This window comes from Dufourea novaeangliae, unplaced genomic scaffold (genome assembly GCF_001272555.1).
Source record: "Dufourea novaeangliae isolate 0120121106 unplaced genomic scaffold, ASM127255v1 scaffold228, whole genome shotgun sequence".
In the NCBI taxonomy this organism is placed as follows: Eukaryota; Metazoa; Arthropoda; class Insecta; order Hymenoptera; family Halictidae; genus Dufourea; species Dufourea novaeangliae.
The window spans coordinates 3,914,388-3,927,779 of NW_015374150.1; the positions used below are offsets into that span (position 1 = coordinate 3,914,388).

The 13,392-nt window shown below is 40.5% G+C and overlaps 1 protein-coding gene across 1 annotated transcript; it reads left to right on the plus strand.

The window, feature by feature from the left end:
- Window positions 1-571: 571 nt before the first annotated feature.
- LOC107191771 (WAG22 antigen-like) lies at window positions 572-6,477 on the plus strand. The gene is made up of 3 exons (XM_015580873.1): window positions 572-617; window positions 2,817-3,155; window positions 6,347-6,477. Exons 1-3 carry the CDS (start codon window positions 572-574, stop codon window positions 6,475-6,477), a joined length of 516 nt encoding a protein of 171 aa, XP_015436359.1.
- The last annotated feature ends 6,915 nt before the right edge of the window (window positions 6,478-13,392 follow it).

Genomic DNA, 13,392 nt, shown 5'->3' on the forward strand with positions numbered 1-13,392 from the left:
ATGGATTTATGATCTGCAACGATAGGAGCGTTAGTGAATTCAATACTGGGCAATGGCGGGAATCCAGGGAACTGGAAATATCGTGATCAAACGAAATACCCAGCAGGATGTAATTGAATCTACCTGATTAGTATTCGGTTTTAACTGCATCGATCGAGGGTCTTTGAACTTGAACTGGTTAAATGGCAAGAATAATTGATACATTAACCTATAATGTTGACGGAGACGTCACTGGTTCCGTACCTGTTTTGCTAGGACCACAGTAGCGCCATATTTAAAAATTGTGAATATTTTATTCTCATTCATTATCGAGAACATAAATTCATAGTACACAATACTTTTTGTTTAAATGATTCTATAAAAGAAAATAGTGATGTTACATATCAAAAGTTCCCGATACTTAAATTGTTCATTTTGCTTCTGATTTCTTGTATTTATGAGCGTAAATGTTTTTGTTTTGCAGGAATTTTCATAGCAATGAATAATACAGTGTTATCGAGTACAAGTAGCAGACAAGAAGGCCGATAGTTAAAGAAGATGACCATCGCAGACGAGACCTGTTGATGACGTTATGGGGTGGATTTATCTTGCCAATATTTTGCTCCTCTCCTTATGCGGTAAGTATTGATTACGTAATCCAACCTTATCTCATACATCATTGATATACAGTGAGAAAAAATATTCGTATTTTTATAATGCATACAATCGAATTTTCAAATTCATTTACATTTTCCTGAGAAAACAACAAGAAGTATTCAAATATGTGTCGCGACACTGATTCGTCTAAAGCACCAACTTATTTGACGATTTCTCGTCGAACATTGATCGAAAGTATTTACATATTTTTTCCAACATTTTATTATTGCCGAGAGTCCAATATGTTTGCTTAAAGATGTACTCAGTTCTAAAGTATTTAATTAACTCTGGACAATTCCGAAACAGTTAAAGTTTTCTCTTCTGGGATCAATTACGTCTCACTGAGAGTATATGAGAAAAAAGTTCTCGGATGGAATGGCTATTTATAAACTGTGCTAACAAAAAAAATTTAAAAACAATGGAGATAAATTGAAACAAAATGTTTACTTCAAATTTTTACTGCAGAAATTATTCATTCATAGGGACGAAATGTAAATCTGCTGGAACTGAAATACACATTTTTCTAAATTAAATCTATCATATTTGTGAAAGACATTTTAATTGCAGAATATAAATTTTATAATATTGAGATATTTGATTTTTGTTAAAAGAAGGTACAGAATTATTAGGTGTTACAAAACTCTTTTTTGCATTTTGTAACGAGTTGGTATCATAAAATTAATATTTTTGTGTGACCATCAACAGGTGTACATTAAAGGTGCTGTGAAAATTTCAGTGACATGTGCAAAGTTTCGGGTGAAATTAATTTCATATCTATAACACTGCAAAATAGTTTCTTATATTTCTTAGCGGTTATGCATGCGAACGAACTGGCACTAACTGATTTAAAATCCGGTAAATTTATTTAGAGATTTATTTATTTTACCTATCAATAAATTGGATGAAGTGTAACATCCTGTATGTATGAAATTGTAAAATACAATGCATAGGAAATCTATTTTCTCTGAATAAATTTACCAGAAATAAGTCAACTGCATTGGCAGTGATGAAAAAGCACAAACCCATCCACATAACGAACTTAGAGTTGTGTGTATACTTAACTTAAAACACGACAACAGTATACAACAAGAAGGATTGAGATACACTACGATAAGGTTAAGTGTATACATATTCACCATAGACCCTATTACGTAAATATCCATACACTTTTTACTAAGACCCTGGTGTCACAAGATCTTATGTGACTCTAAATCACGATGTCTACTATAGGTTGAGCAGAAGATTTTAGCCACTGAAGTTACCCGTACCAAATCTTGAGTAGGATACTCTATGAGGTCTAATGCGCCTAAGCATGGGAAATAGGACACACTCAATAATCCTCAATCAATCCCTCTGCTAGGACCTAAAGTCAAGTTCACGAGTTCTGGTCGTTCAAACAAACATAATCCTGTCGATCTAGTGGAACAATTGACAATAAACTTCCTCTAAATCGGCCAAAACTCGTGACTCAAAACCTTGTTCCTCTGCGTTCTGGATATGCTCCAGCGAGCAACTCTACCGTTGCCTTTCATCCCTCTGTACCTTAATGTCTTATCGGAAAAAGACGAGTACCGTACAGAATGAACTCCGCCACTAATATCCATAACGCGTAGGCAAACCAAAGAAATTGAAAATGCAGTCGGGAAACAAGATTGGACCATAAAGAAGCACGGGTCTCTGTGGCCAGGCTATTAGCTCCTCTTTTGCATCTCCTCCACATCTATTGATCTCTTCTCCGATACGCTGAATATTGCCCCGTAACTAGCTAACCCAGACGAACACCACAAAACACATTCCCCATATTCAAGCTATCGGTTCCCTGCAGTCCTAAACCCCAACTTACACAAACCTAGCTTCTTACTTCAGACTATCCCAGGAGTCCAATCTTGTCTCCCAACTGTGTCCAAAGTCGAAAGTCCAACTATCTAACGTGTACAATTCCGCGGGAGATTACAAAAAGACATTCTAAAACGAGGAAATCTCCCCAACCTCCCAATAGGGCAGCAAATGGCCCTGGATTGGCCACGATACCAAAACGGTATCGTAATGATTGAAGAACTAGACTGGCCAAGATCTTCTAGCCCAATCGTAGACCCAGAAGCCTTAATAACAATTTGATCGGTGTATATTACTTCTTTTCACGCTGCTTTGGATTGGAAAATAAAATAAAAACAAAAAAGCGGCGGGATTGCCGTTGCCACAGGGTGGCGGGGCGGGGGCCCATGGACAGTCGCAGGCTGGTTCGCCGAGCACCCCGGGCCCCGGCGGTGGTACAGCCGGCAGCGGCGCGAGCAGTACACTTGGCGCCGCTGGCGGCGGTGCATCTGGCTCCGGCACCAGCGCCGGAGTTGGCCTCGGCGTTACTGGAGGAACCACCGGGGGCGGGGCCGGCGGCGGTGCCGCCGGAGGTGGTACGGGCTGGTCCACGGGGCCTGCTCGTCGGGGCCGAGGGTGGCGCGACTGGCGCCGCGGCGACCCCACCCTTATGAAGGGTCTCTGGAAGTCGAAGGGACCTCTAGGTAAGTCATCGATTTTTGTATACATATAGTCCGTGGACACGATATAGGGTGATTGTGGAAGCTTGACTGACATGTCCCGATCACAGACGAGGTATAGAAGTAGACATTTTATACAATGTATTTTTGCAGCCCACTTTTCTGGGGTTACGTACCCCATTTCCATTTTAGTGTCAGTACCCACCGTAGATTCACCGTTCTCAAAACGTGGAGGTCGCTAAGATCATTATTTAGTGTCACTACCCACCGCAGATTCACCGTTCTCAAAACGTAGAGGTCGCTAAAATCTGCGATGGGTAGTGACACTAAATAATGATTTTAGTATATTTAGTAACCACTATTGTCTTGTTGAGCAGTAAAACAGATCAAATATTCAACTGAAACGGGATTTAGATAGTTTGTGCAATCCTAAATGTGGCTTCAGGCACTTTAATGTAGTTCTGTTGATACTTGTGTTACATTGTCTGAAATATGAGTAGGTACTTTAGCTGTTACTTGACTTTACAACCACCCTATATCCGTTCAACTCTTGTTGGGAAAGATGTAGCGAAGTTTTGCAACTAATTCACGTCACGCTTCTTGCACACGCGCGTAGCGATACCAAACTATAGCCTCGTTGGTGTAAATCCAGATTTCATTACATTGTTGCGTAGAAAGTGTTTTTTAATCAAGACAGAAGAGCATGTTCTTGTGTTTTCTTACTTTCTTGTCGGTCTGTAGTTATATGTTACTGGTGAAAGTTATTGGTGTGTCTTTCTAACTGGATCATTTTTTGAAATGATTAACTTTAATGAACTCCCTTTAGTCTGTGTATTAGATATTTGGGCCGCGCACGAAACTGTTTAACCCGTAAGAAATATATAGACCTGAAGAACACGGTAATCGTCGTAATTTCTTGCAACACAGTGTCTCGGGAGAGAACCGGTGAAGTTCTTCTGCAAGTTCCAGTGGGGTCAGAGTTGTAACTCATTTACAGTGCCATGCACGTGTAGTGGTAGCGATGAGGTTTAGGAAACTAACGACTTTCATCATTAACATCATTTACAGCTTTATCCATTCACCGATATATTTGTAACCTAATTCTGATTTTTCTATTAATTTTCGTACCAATCCAAGGCCTTCTTACTCCGCAATTTATTGTGACAATTTTTTAAAGTATGTACTATCTCATATTATTTGCATTAACAATTTGTTATTCATGTTCTTTTCAAAACTAATTTCTTATACATACTTAGGTTACTCGCATGTCTGCAGCTTTTAATAAATGAACCTCAATTAATTTCTGAACTTTTCGAACTTTTTAGATTGCAATCTACAATGTTTCGTTAAACTAACAGGCCAGCTAGCTATCTCGCGAAACTTTTACGTTGCTTATTCTGGGCTTATCAACGTAAGCAGTTTCTCAACGTGTCGCGAAGGAAACTTTTCAAGTTTATGAACTTGCTTTGGAAGCAGCTGTCAGAGAGTCTTATACCGCGACATCGACTCGTAAACCGTCCCTACGGATGGTTCGATTTCGTGGCAAATAGTTCGGTATTACATTGCCGAACATGTCGATGGTTCGAATGGAATACTAAATCCAGAAATCCTTTTTCCGTGCAACGAAGTAATAGGATCTGTCTCTACGAGTTCCGTCCTCGTAAACCCTTATTTAATGACGAATTCCACGCGTATTCGAGCGGACTACTTAGCTTCGGTCCGCTCTTCACGCCGAGTTCAGCGTCAACTTGGCCGTAAATCGAAGATAATAGACCGGGGAAACCGTGAAAAATTCATGAAACGAATGAACAGTAACGCGTCTTTTCGCTCACAGACCCCGCATTCAGATAGCCGATTTAACTTTCAGATTCGGCATAGACCGGCCGCAATCTTAGATTCCGCCGGTGTTTAATTATGAATACTTAAAATTCACGGTGGTCAAAGACAAAGCTTGAATTACATTTGCCCAGAAATATAAATTTTCAATACTTCTTCGGTTAGCGTCTGGTGAGGCTAATGAGATATCAAAAGCATGAATTTGTAACGAGTCCCTATTCTGTGGAAGCGTAATGTATTGAAGTTGCTGGATCACTGTTTGCTTGCAGATGGACAGAGAAAAGCGGACGAAAATGTTGAATGGTTTAACTGTATTAAAAGAAAGTATTAGAAAAAGACAATTTATTAAAAATTCAACTTTTTTTTCCGTTACACTGTTCTATCCTCAATCAAACTGGAGTCAGAATGATGGTCAAAAGAAAGGTTCCAAAAAGAAATATCGTAACAGAAATATCATTTGATACTGTCTGTAGTTATGGCGTTCTCCAGAAAGTTCTGGACAAGCTTAAGTATTAGGACACTTATCGAATATGTAGTAAATGTTACAAGTCGTTAGCAAAATTGCTGAAAGTCTAAAATGAATACTGTTTGGGGCATATTAAAGCTGGATGGACAATATTTGTGCTACTATTAAGTAATAAGAGTGATTTGCAATATATCATTTTTACGAAACATCACATTTTCTTCATTCTGATCAGGTGTTCTTATACTTCTGACAAGAATGAAACGAAAAAGTGTTTCAAACAGAAGTTCAATTGTACAATAGGCGCTATAAACTTGCCTTAACAAAAACGTGAAAAAAAACATATTTAGAAATTTTATTTTTAACAAAAAACTTTTTTCAAAATTTTATTAACGCAGAGTTATAGCACTTATTGTACCATTAAAATTGTAGTGCACTAAAAAATATACGATTCCATTTAAAAAAACAAAGTTGACCTTCACATGACCTCTACGCGTCCACATAGAAAAAGTTACATCACAAAGTGTACTCCCTGATACCATTCAACTTTTGTGTGGGCATGTTTCAATATCGTCAACAGTTTCGGAGATATTCGAGTGGGTCGCTTTAAATGGCGATGCGAATTCCCTATACAAATACTTGATACGAGGTAATAATGATAGGAATACCATCCACGTCCTACATGCGTTTCACCGCCACCGGAAGCCAGAAGTGTCAATTTAAACTTTCTCTCGGCCATCAATCTATTCTCCACACGCGCCCGTTTCATCCCCTAATCTTTCTCCCGCACGTCAGTGAAACCCCCAGGCATGCAACGCACGTGTGTCCGTCCATCCTTGCGACCGCAACCCCCCGTTAACTTTCTCGATCCTCTCTATCCCGTTCACCTTTAAACACACGAAAGCTCGTGGCGCAGATTCTCTAGGAAACGCGGAGGCGTACATCTTCCTAGCGTTGTTGATCGGTTTCGTCACCGTGGTGGTCGGCTGCTGGCTGTCCGACAACTGTTGGTCACCTGAACCAGAAGGTGTGGTCACCCTCGCATAGCCTAGTGCAGACTTCCGTTCGTCCAGGCGATAACAACTAGTACGGGGCCCCTCTGACGGGAGTATACCGGACCTGGTCCACACGGAGGAGCGTAACGCAGCCGGCGTCGTCGCAGCAGGGAATCAACGGCCGTTGCTCGACATTAACGATAACCATACGCTACCGCCAATATGACTAACGCGTAATAAAACTCTAACCCCCCCCCCCCGTACGTTTGACGAGAAAGCGCGTCCAGGTGAAACACGATGTGCACCGCTCAGCGTACGGATAATATCGTACACTGGACTCTTGCTATATTGCCGCGGCCGGGGCAGCCAGAGAGTAAACTTCTCGGAAGCGGTAAAATACGCTAGTGGCGACGGCGTCCGCAACGTGGCGGGAGAATGAATTTGTGTCTGCGTGAAAGTACGCGTGGAGGGGAAGTGTCTCGTGCGGCAATATAGCAAGCTGCGATGTATCAAGAGTCCACTGTATGTATAATGTTCGCCGGTATCGATGCGCAGCTAACCGAGCGAAAAACTTAACCTATAAGTCATCGTTGATACATCGACCTGATCCCACGTGGACGTCGATCGCTTCTTATCGAGCGCGAATCGTCGATTCGACATCGATCAATCGAAGAGAGAATCGACACGGAATATACCGATGAGGCCGACTGCGCGGAAATCGTGCCAGGAATCGAGAGTCTCGCTTGCGAGCCAAGTATACATGTTCCTCGAGCGGTGGGGCTTATTCGTTTTGCACCGTGTCATAAACGCGATCGAAGCTCGAATTGTTTCCTATTGATCGACACCATAGACATATAATTATACATTCTACGTCTATGATCGACACGCGGCCGTTGAGAGATATATCGATCACGCCCGCATCGAACGAAGCTGAATGTAATCGTTTGGAGAGACCCAAGACGTTTCCGCGCGAACTTTTTGAAATGTGAAGGTTAGATGGATCATTCGGGTATAATTGGCGGGATCGTCGAACAACGATCGCGATGATATATGAAAGCAGAGTGTGAGAGAGAGATTGAGTCGCTTTGAAGCTGGTAGTTAGAGCAAAATTCGAAGTGGGTCAATAATTTCATTTCGGGGGCCCGCTGACAACTTCGAATATCGACGTTAGCGGGGTCCATCGCGCTGGAACGAGTAACCAGCGAACGGAACACAGAAAACCGTATATACCCTGTGTATTGTATATATATATATGTATATGTATGTATATACCGTGGCACGATTTACCCTCTTGTCTTAATCACCTGCTAGGACTTTGGGTGCCGGTGCATCGTTGAGCTACGGTGTGCTATCGGATGAAAAGACAATGGCAGCGAGGGTAATTGGGACTTTCGAGTTTTCACCTTTGTGTTTGTCTTCGCCGTATTGTACGCAAAATTGTTGTGCGAAGAAGTAAACGATCTGTTTTTCTTTTAAAAAAAGACATATTGTCGAGGGTATGTATTTCTTTTCTGTCTTAGGAGTGTGGATGGAATTCTGGGTGTACATAGTTTGGGCCGTTGTTTAGGGTGTGGTACGATGTTGTGGCACCTTTTTGGAACTTTCTTAACTCGTATTCTAGCTAGTAAATCGTTTAATTTAATTCACATATGTTAGGATGCATTTGAGGGATGCAGTTTAAATTTGAATATACTTGTATGAGTAATGTGGTTTTGATTAACTTTGGCATTTCAAGACCCGGGGATCTAAAAACTATTTTCAATGGATTATTTTCGTCGGTGAAAGTGTAGTTTGGTAGGATTGAAAGTATTTAATCGAAGAAGTTGAATTCAAGCTGGTTCTGAACTGTCTGAATAATTATTAATATAAGCATCTGCAGTTATCCACGTACATTTCGTGGCATAACTATAAAACCACCCTACAATTTTCAATTCTTATTATGGTTAAAATAAAAACGACCCAAGTCTACCATATCTGAAAACGTGTTGAGAAATAATGTTTCTCCAGAAAAAGATAGATTATATTCCTATTTATATAGATTATATTTGTCCCCCGTAAAACTCAAACTCGAGGATCAACATAACCGCCCGGCGCCATATTGCGGCTTCCTAAAAACGATAGAGACATTCATGAATTTCTTACGATCGTTCCGAAGAACTTCTTCCGTTAAATACACACACCCGACAGGAAAGACCGATTATACCATGAATTCAACCCTCAAAAGTGCATTTTATCCACGATCGTTGGCGTTTCGAAAAGTTTCCGCAACCGGTCGCCACACCCTGGACCGGCGTTTCAAGTTTCCACGACCTCGCTTCGAAATAAAATGGCGACGATTATTTCGCAACGAAGACAGTCGACGGAAACGGTGATTTCCTGACCTCGGCCGACGACGGTGGAGAATCGTCTCGTCGTCGAGTGCAGTTTCGCCGCGCGAAGTGTATAAAAAAGGAGAAAAAGATAAAAAAAAACAAATGAACAGAAGAAAAATCGCGGATCGTTTGTAATTTTGTAAGATTTGTAACGCATCTCTGACGCATTCCACACGCGCGAATTGTCCCGCGATACTCGATCGCGCGTCGTCGCCACTTGAAGCTCGATCTTCGATCGGTTTGCTCGCCGACAACGGTATATGTACCTTGCATTTTCCATTAGGTCTGTAACAGCGAATTAGCCGTGACAAATTCATGCACCTGCGACACACTCTACGCACGGCGCAAACAGCGCGCTACCCTGAAAACCCCCACCCCATTTCACCCCCCTGCCCTCGATCGATATGAGATTTATGGTGTTGCCGCATTTGCAACACGCTCTGTGGATATTTTCCGCAAACCGGGGCCCCGGGGATAATTTCCGAACTTGATGGCGTGCCGGAAATTCCGTTCGAGTTGTGTAAATCACTCTCGAGTGCGATTCTCGAATTTTCACTTTATTGCAACCGACATTACACGTGTATACGTGTACACTTGTCTTTAAAAAAAAAAAGAAAAGAGCGTTGTATCGATGCAACACTGTGCGTTAAAGGGTTAATAGTTCGTATGTGTTGTTTAATTTTTACTCTTCAGTCGTGGTATAGGGTGTTCCATAAAGGTTTTTAAATTGAAATCACTGATAAAATAGGAATAATATACATAAATATTTGAATCGCATTTTGAAAATTTCAGTGGCGGAAATTATGTCGTCCAAAATTTCATAAACACGTCGGCACATGGCTAATGGAAGTCTCTCCATTTGTGAGCGGATGTTGCCTTCCATTTGGTTAATGTTGGTTGGTTCGTTTCGATAGTCCTTGATTTTGAGGTAAAGCCACGAAAAAGGGGATTGCACACAAAGGAATAAGCCACAAAGAAAGGGTTAAATCCGGGCTCCTGGGAGGGCAAGATGTACAATTATTACTTTGATATAATAGACTCGTGCACCGAAAGCACACTGTTGCCTGATCAAAATTTCCATTGAAACTAAATTTTCGGAGACTTGTGCATATATGAACGCTGAATTCCCTCACCATATTGTTTAGAAGTCACGGCAAATTCAAATGTAAACGGTGTTATAGAACACCCTGTACAATGAAAAGACATACAAATCTCAGAAAAAAAACGCAATAATTAATTCTAGTTATTATTATTATTTGTAGGTCACTGAAGAGTGATTAAAACATAATTGAACACTTTCAATGGAATATTAATAATGTAATTCATTCTGGATCTGTATTTCTTTGTAACAACGTTTCGGGGGAAATAATTCCCGTTGCCTTGACTGTATATCTTCCCTGCAACCAGGATACCCGCGGAATAGGCATGAAGGGTTTATAAGGATTTTTACAGTTCAGACACGTGTCTCATTTTGACATTTGCTGACGATAGTCTGCTCAAAATTCGCCTACAGTGGTGGAGCTTAAACCCGACGTAGGTCAGGCAACGCGAAGTCCGCATTAACCATTACTGCGCGACCCTATAAAAAAGGAACCTACACAGAGACATTTAACCTTCTCATTTGAAACAGCAAATATTTATTTAACAAATCATGTTAGTCAAAAATCAAGTCTTGAAATATCAACGTGAGAATTAATTTAAATATCATTCGAGTGGAAGTAATATTTCTTCTTTTCTTTATCCCTAAAGTATCTTCGTCGTAATGGAGAAAAATGTGGTTTCTGATTACATTCGATATAAAGAAAACATAGATTTTTTAGTTTCCGTCGGGGGCAATTTCTGCAATCACGATTGAAACCTCGCAGTTAGAAACGTCGTGAATCCGAATCTAGACGAAGAAAACCGTAGCTTTTTTCCGTCATCTAACATTTCCTAGCCGGCGTAACCACGTTTTTCGTTTACGTCGATTAAATCGCCGAATAGGCAGCCGAGGCCGCCCGCCGCCACCGCGAAAAACTCGCGAGCCCGATAAAAATAATTTATCCTCGTACACTCGGTCTCGAGAGTGAAATTTTTGCCGATCCATTCCGGGGAATGCCGGCTGCGGGGAAATGATGAAATTTAGATGCTCCGACGTAAATTTTTCTTCTGTATCCGCGAGAGTGGCGGCGCAGAGACCGAACACACACACACACCCACACAGAGACATCGAATTTCCCCGTGAACCAGATCAATCGGATGGATTCTGGTCGAATAATATTACATCAAAGCATATACGTGTCTATCACCTACTGAATTATCATCTTGCAATAAATTATAGTTTCAAAGAAAAATATTTTATCCGTATAAATGGAGGACAATTCTGAGAATGCAGAAGGAACATACTTACTAAAGTAATTAAAAAAGGTTTATTGAGAGTCAAGAGTTTAAATTTTTGATTGTGATGGTGCAAATGTAACTGTGAAATAATTATTCGAAAATCTACAATTATTCTAAAAAGGAAAAGAAAGAATACTCGGTTCAATTTGAAGTATTTCCGTAACAGATGGACGAAATTCCATGATTCGTAATTAGATTGTATTAACGATGAAAATTCTCAAGTTAATATACATTTAAGAGTTATGCAGGATAAAAATTATTTACAGATTCGATCCAATACATATACCAAGCACGATTTACTTAATTTAGTGAGTAGCTTCTAAAATTCTGCTATCTTAATTTACATCAGCTCAAGATAATTAGAAGATCACGTAAATAAATCAGTGTCTAAAATTAAAATGATTCAAATCACACGTTCAACAAGAATATTATTGTATTAAATTGTAGGAAATACTTCTTTTCTTCCTAATTGTGGAATAATTTTCTCGACTATCTCAGCAATATCCTCTCAAAGTTTTGAACGGTACACGCTTTATATTTCCATATTTTAGCGACACAGACCCAGTAAAAGGGTTTCCTTTGTTTCATTCGATTATTCAATTGCGTGATCTACACTTTGACGAGGGTTCATTACAGTGACTGGACTGACTCGTGTAGCCAACAATCCGTATTACAAGCCGCGCCCGAACCAGGCTATCATGGGGCAGCGTTATTACGCTAACAATCGCGGCGTTAATTTCAGGAACCGTTGTAATAATAGCACCCATCCAGCCACCCACTCACCCCCTCCTCTGTCAGATCTTCCGTGTTCCGACATTTGTACAAGCGAGCCGCACAATTACTGTAACCGTGCGATTCTGCGGTTACGTTCCCCCGTGTCACTGCTCCATACTAACGTAAGATAACTCCCCAGCGCGGTTAGCCTAGTGTTTTTTAAACCGAAGAAATGCAATTAACCGGAATTGATCGTGACTATATCGTAGGTAGAGCGAATAACGCATTATCGGTGGTAAAATTCGCTTCTGTCGATTCACATGCTCCCTCCCCACCCCCTGCTGATATGTGCTGTCGTTTGTACGCGAGTTTATAATTAATTGGATGGTGAGAACGATTGAACTAGTGGCGGCTTTCGAACTCTGTCGATCGGTCACGTGAGAGAGATCACTTTTAGAACGGTGCGTGTAGCGTCCCTCTACCATAAGAGTACCCTGTTCGTAAGATTTATCTAATATATACAGTAAATTCTCGATGAGTGCTCGAAGGATCCTTGGTACTGAACATGAAATATTTCATAAACTAAGCTTCGGAATTCCAAGCTCTATCACTGTGCTAAACCTCATTCAAGTCAGCGTTACACCTGGGGACCTTTCATTGTCAGTGCCGGGGAACCTTGGAACACTCATTGAGGATTTAGTGTATACCCTCACGGACCTAGTTCCTAGATTTACTTTAATAACAACAATTATTTTGGATTTGGTTAATTTTTTTATTTATACGTTCAAAAAACAGTGATAGTTACTCTTAAGCGATCAGGAACTGGTCTCGTGATGGCATTTAGTGTTTAACAGATAATAAGAGAAAGAGAGTTCCGTATAGGCATATAGTAGAACCCTATATTTTACACTTAACGGAAATTGAATGTTCACCGATAGGGAAACATTCAAATTCGATATCGCCGATCAGAGGAATACATCACTCAATGGTACATCAAAGACAGTTTTAGGATCTCATACCGCGACGCGACCATTCATCAATTAACTTTCCATTGTCACGTTACGTAAACTAGTACCAACTGGCCCTTACGATGTCTATTTATCGTAAGAGCCACGGCATATCAGGACAACGATCGCTATTCAATCGCGGGTCTATATAGGTCTCATCAATCTTCCTATCGATTCACTGAAATTGTACAGTATTGACCTAATTAAACTAATTACAGTGATGCTGAGACACGATAGGATTTGTTACATGATACACATTCAATGAAAATTTAAGAGAATCTTCTTCATCATTTATATCCCAAGATGGCAACCCCTTTGGAAAGCCTATCGAACTATCTAAAAATCAAACTAATAGTAGATCTACTGTTAGTACCATTATCGAACCACAAATTCATAAATCTGTAATATTCACCGAAACACAGGATTTAACTAAAACCTTCACAATACTACTCAGGGTGATGACCCTGACAATAAATTAAAAAATCATCGAAATCG

What these genes read in the sequence shown, in the direction of transcription:
- LOC107191771 (XM_015580873.1), top strand. Translation starts at nt 572, where the DNA reads ATGGGGTGGATTTATCTTGCCAATATTTTGCTCCTCTCCTTATGCG. An exon ending in TTTGCTCCTCTCCTTATGCG is followed by an intron (nt 618 to 2,816) that starts GTAAGTATTGAT and finishes AAAACAAAAAAG; the next exon opens with CGGCGGGATTGCCGTTGCCA. An exon ending in GAAGTCGAAGGGACCTCTAG is followed by an intron (nt 3,156 to 6,346) that starts GTAAGTCATCGA and finishes CTCGTGGCGCAG; the next exon opens with ATTCTCTAGGAAACGCGGAG.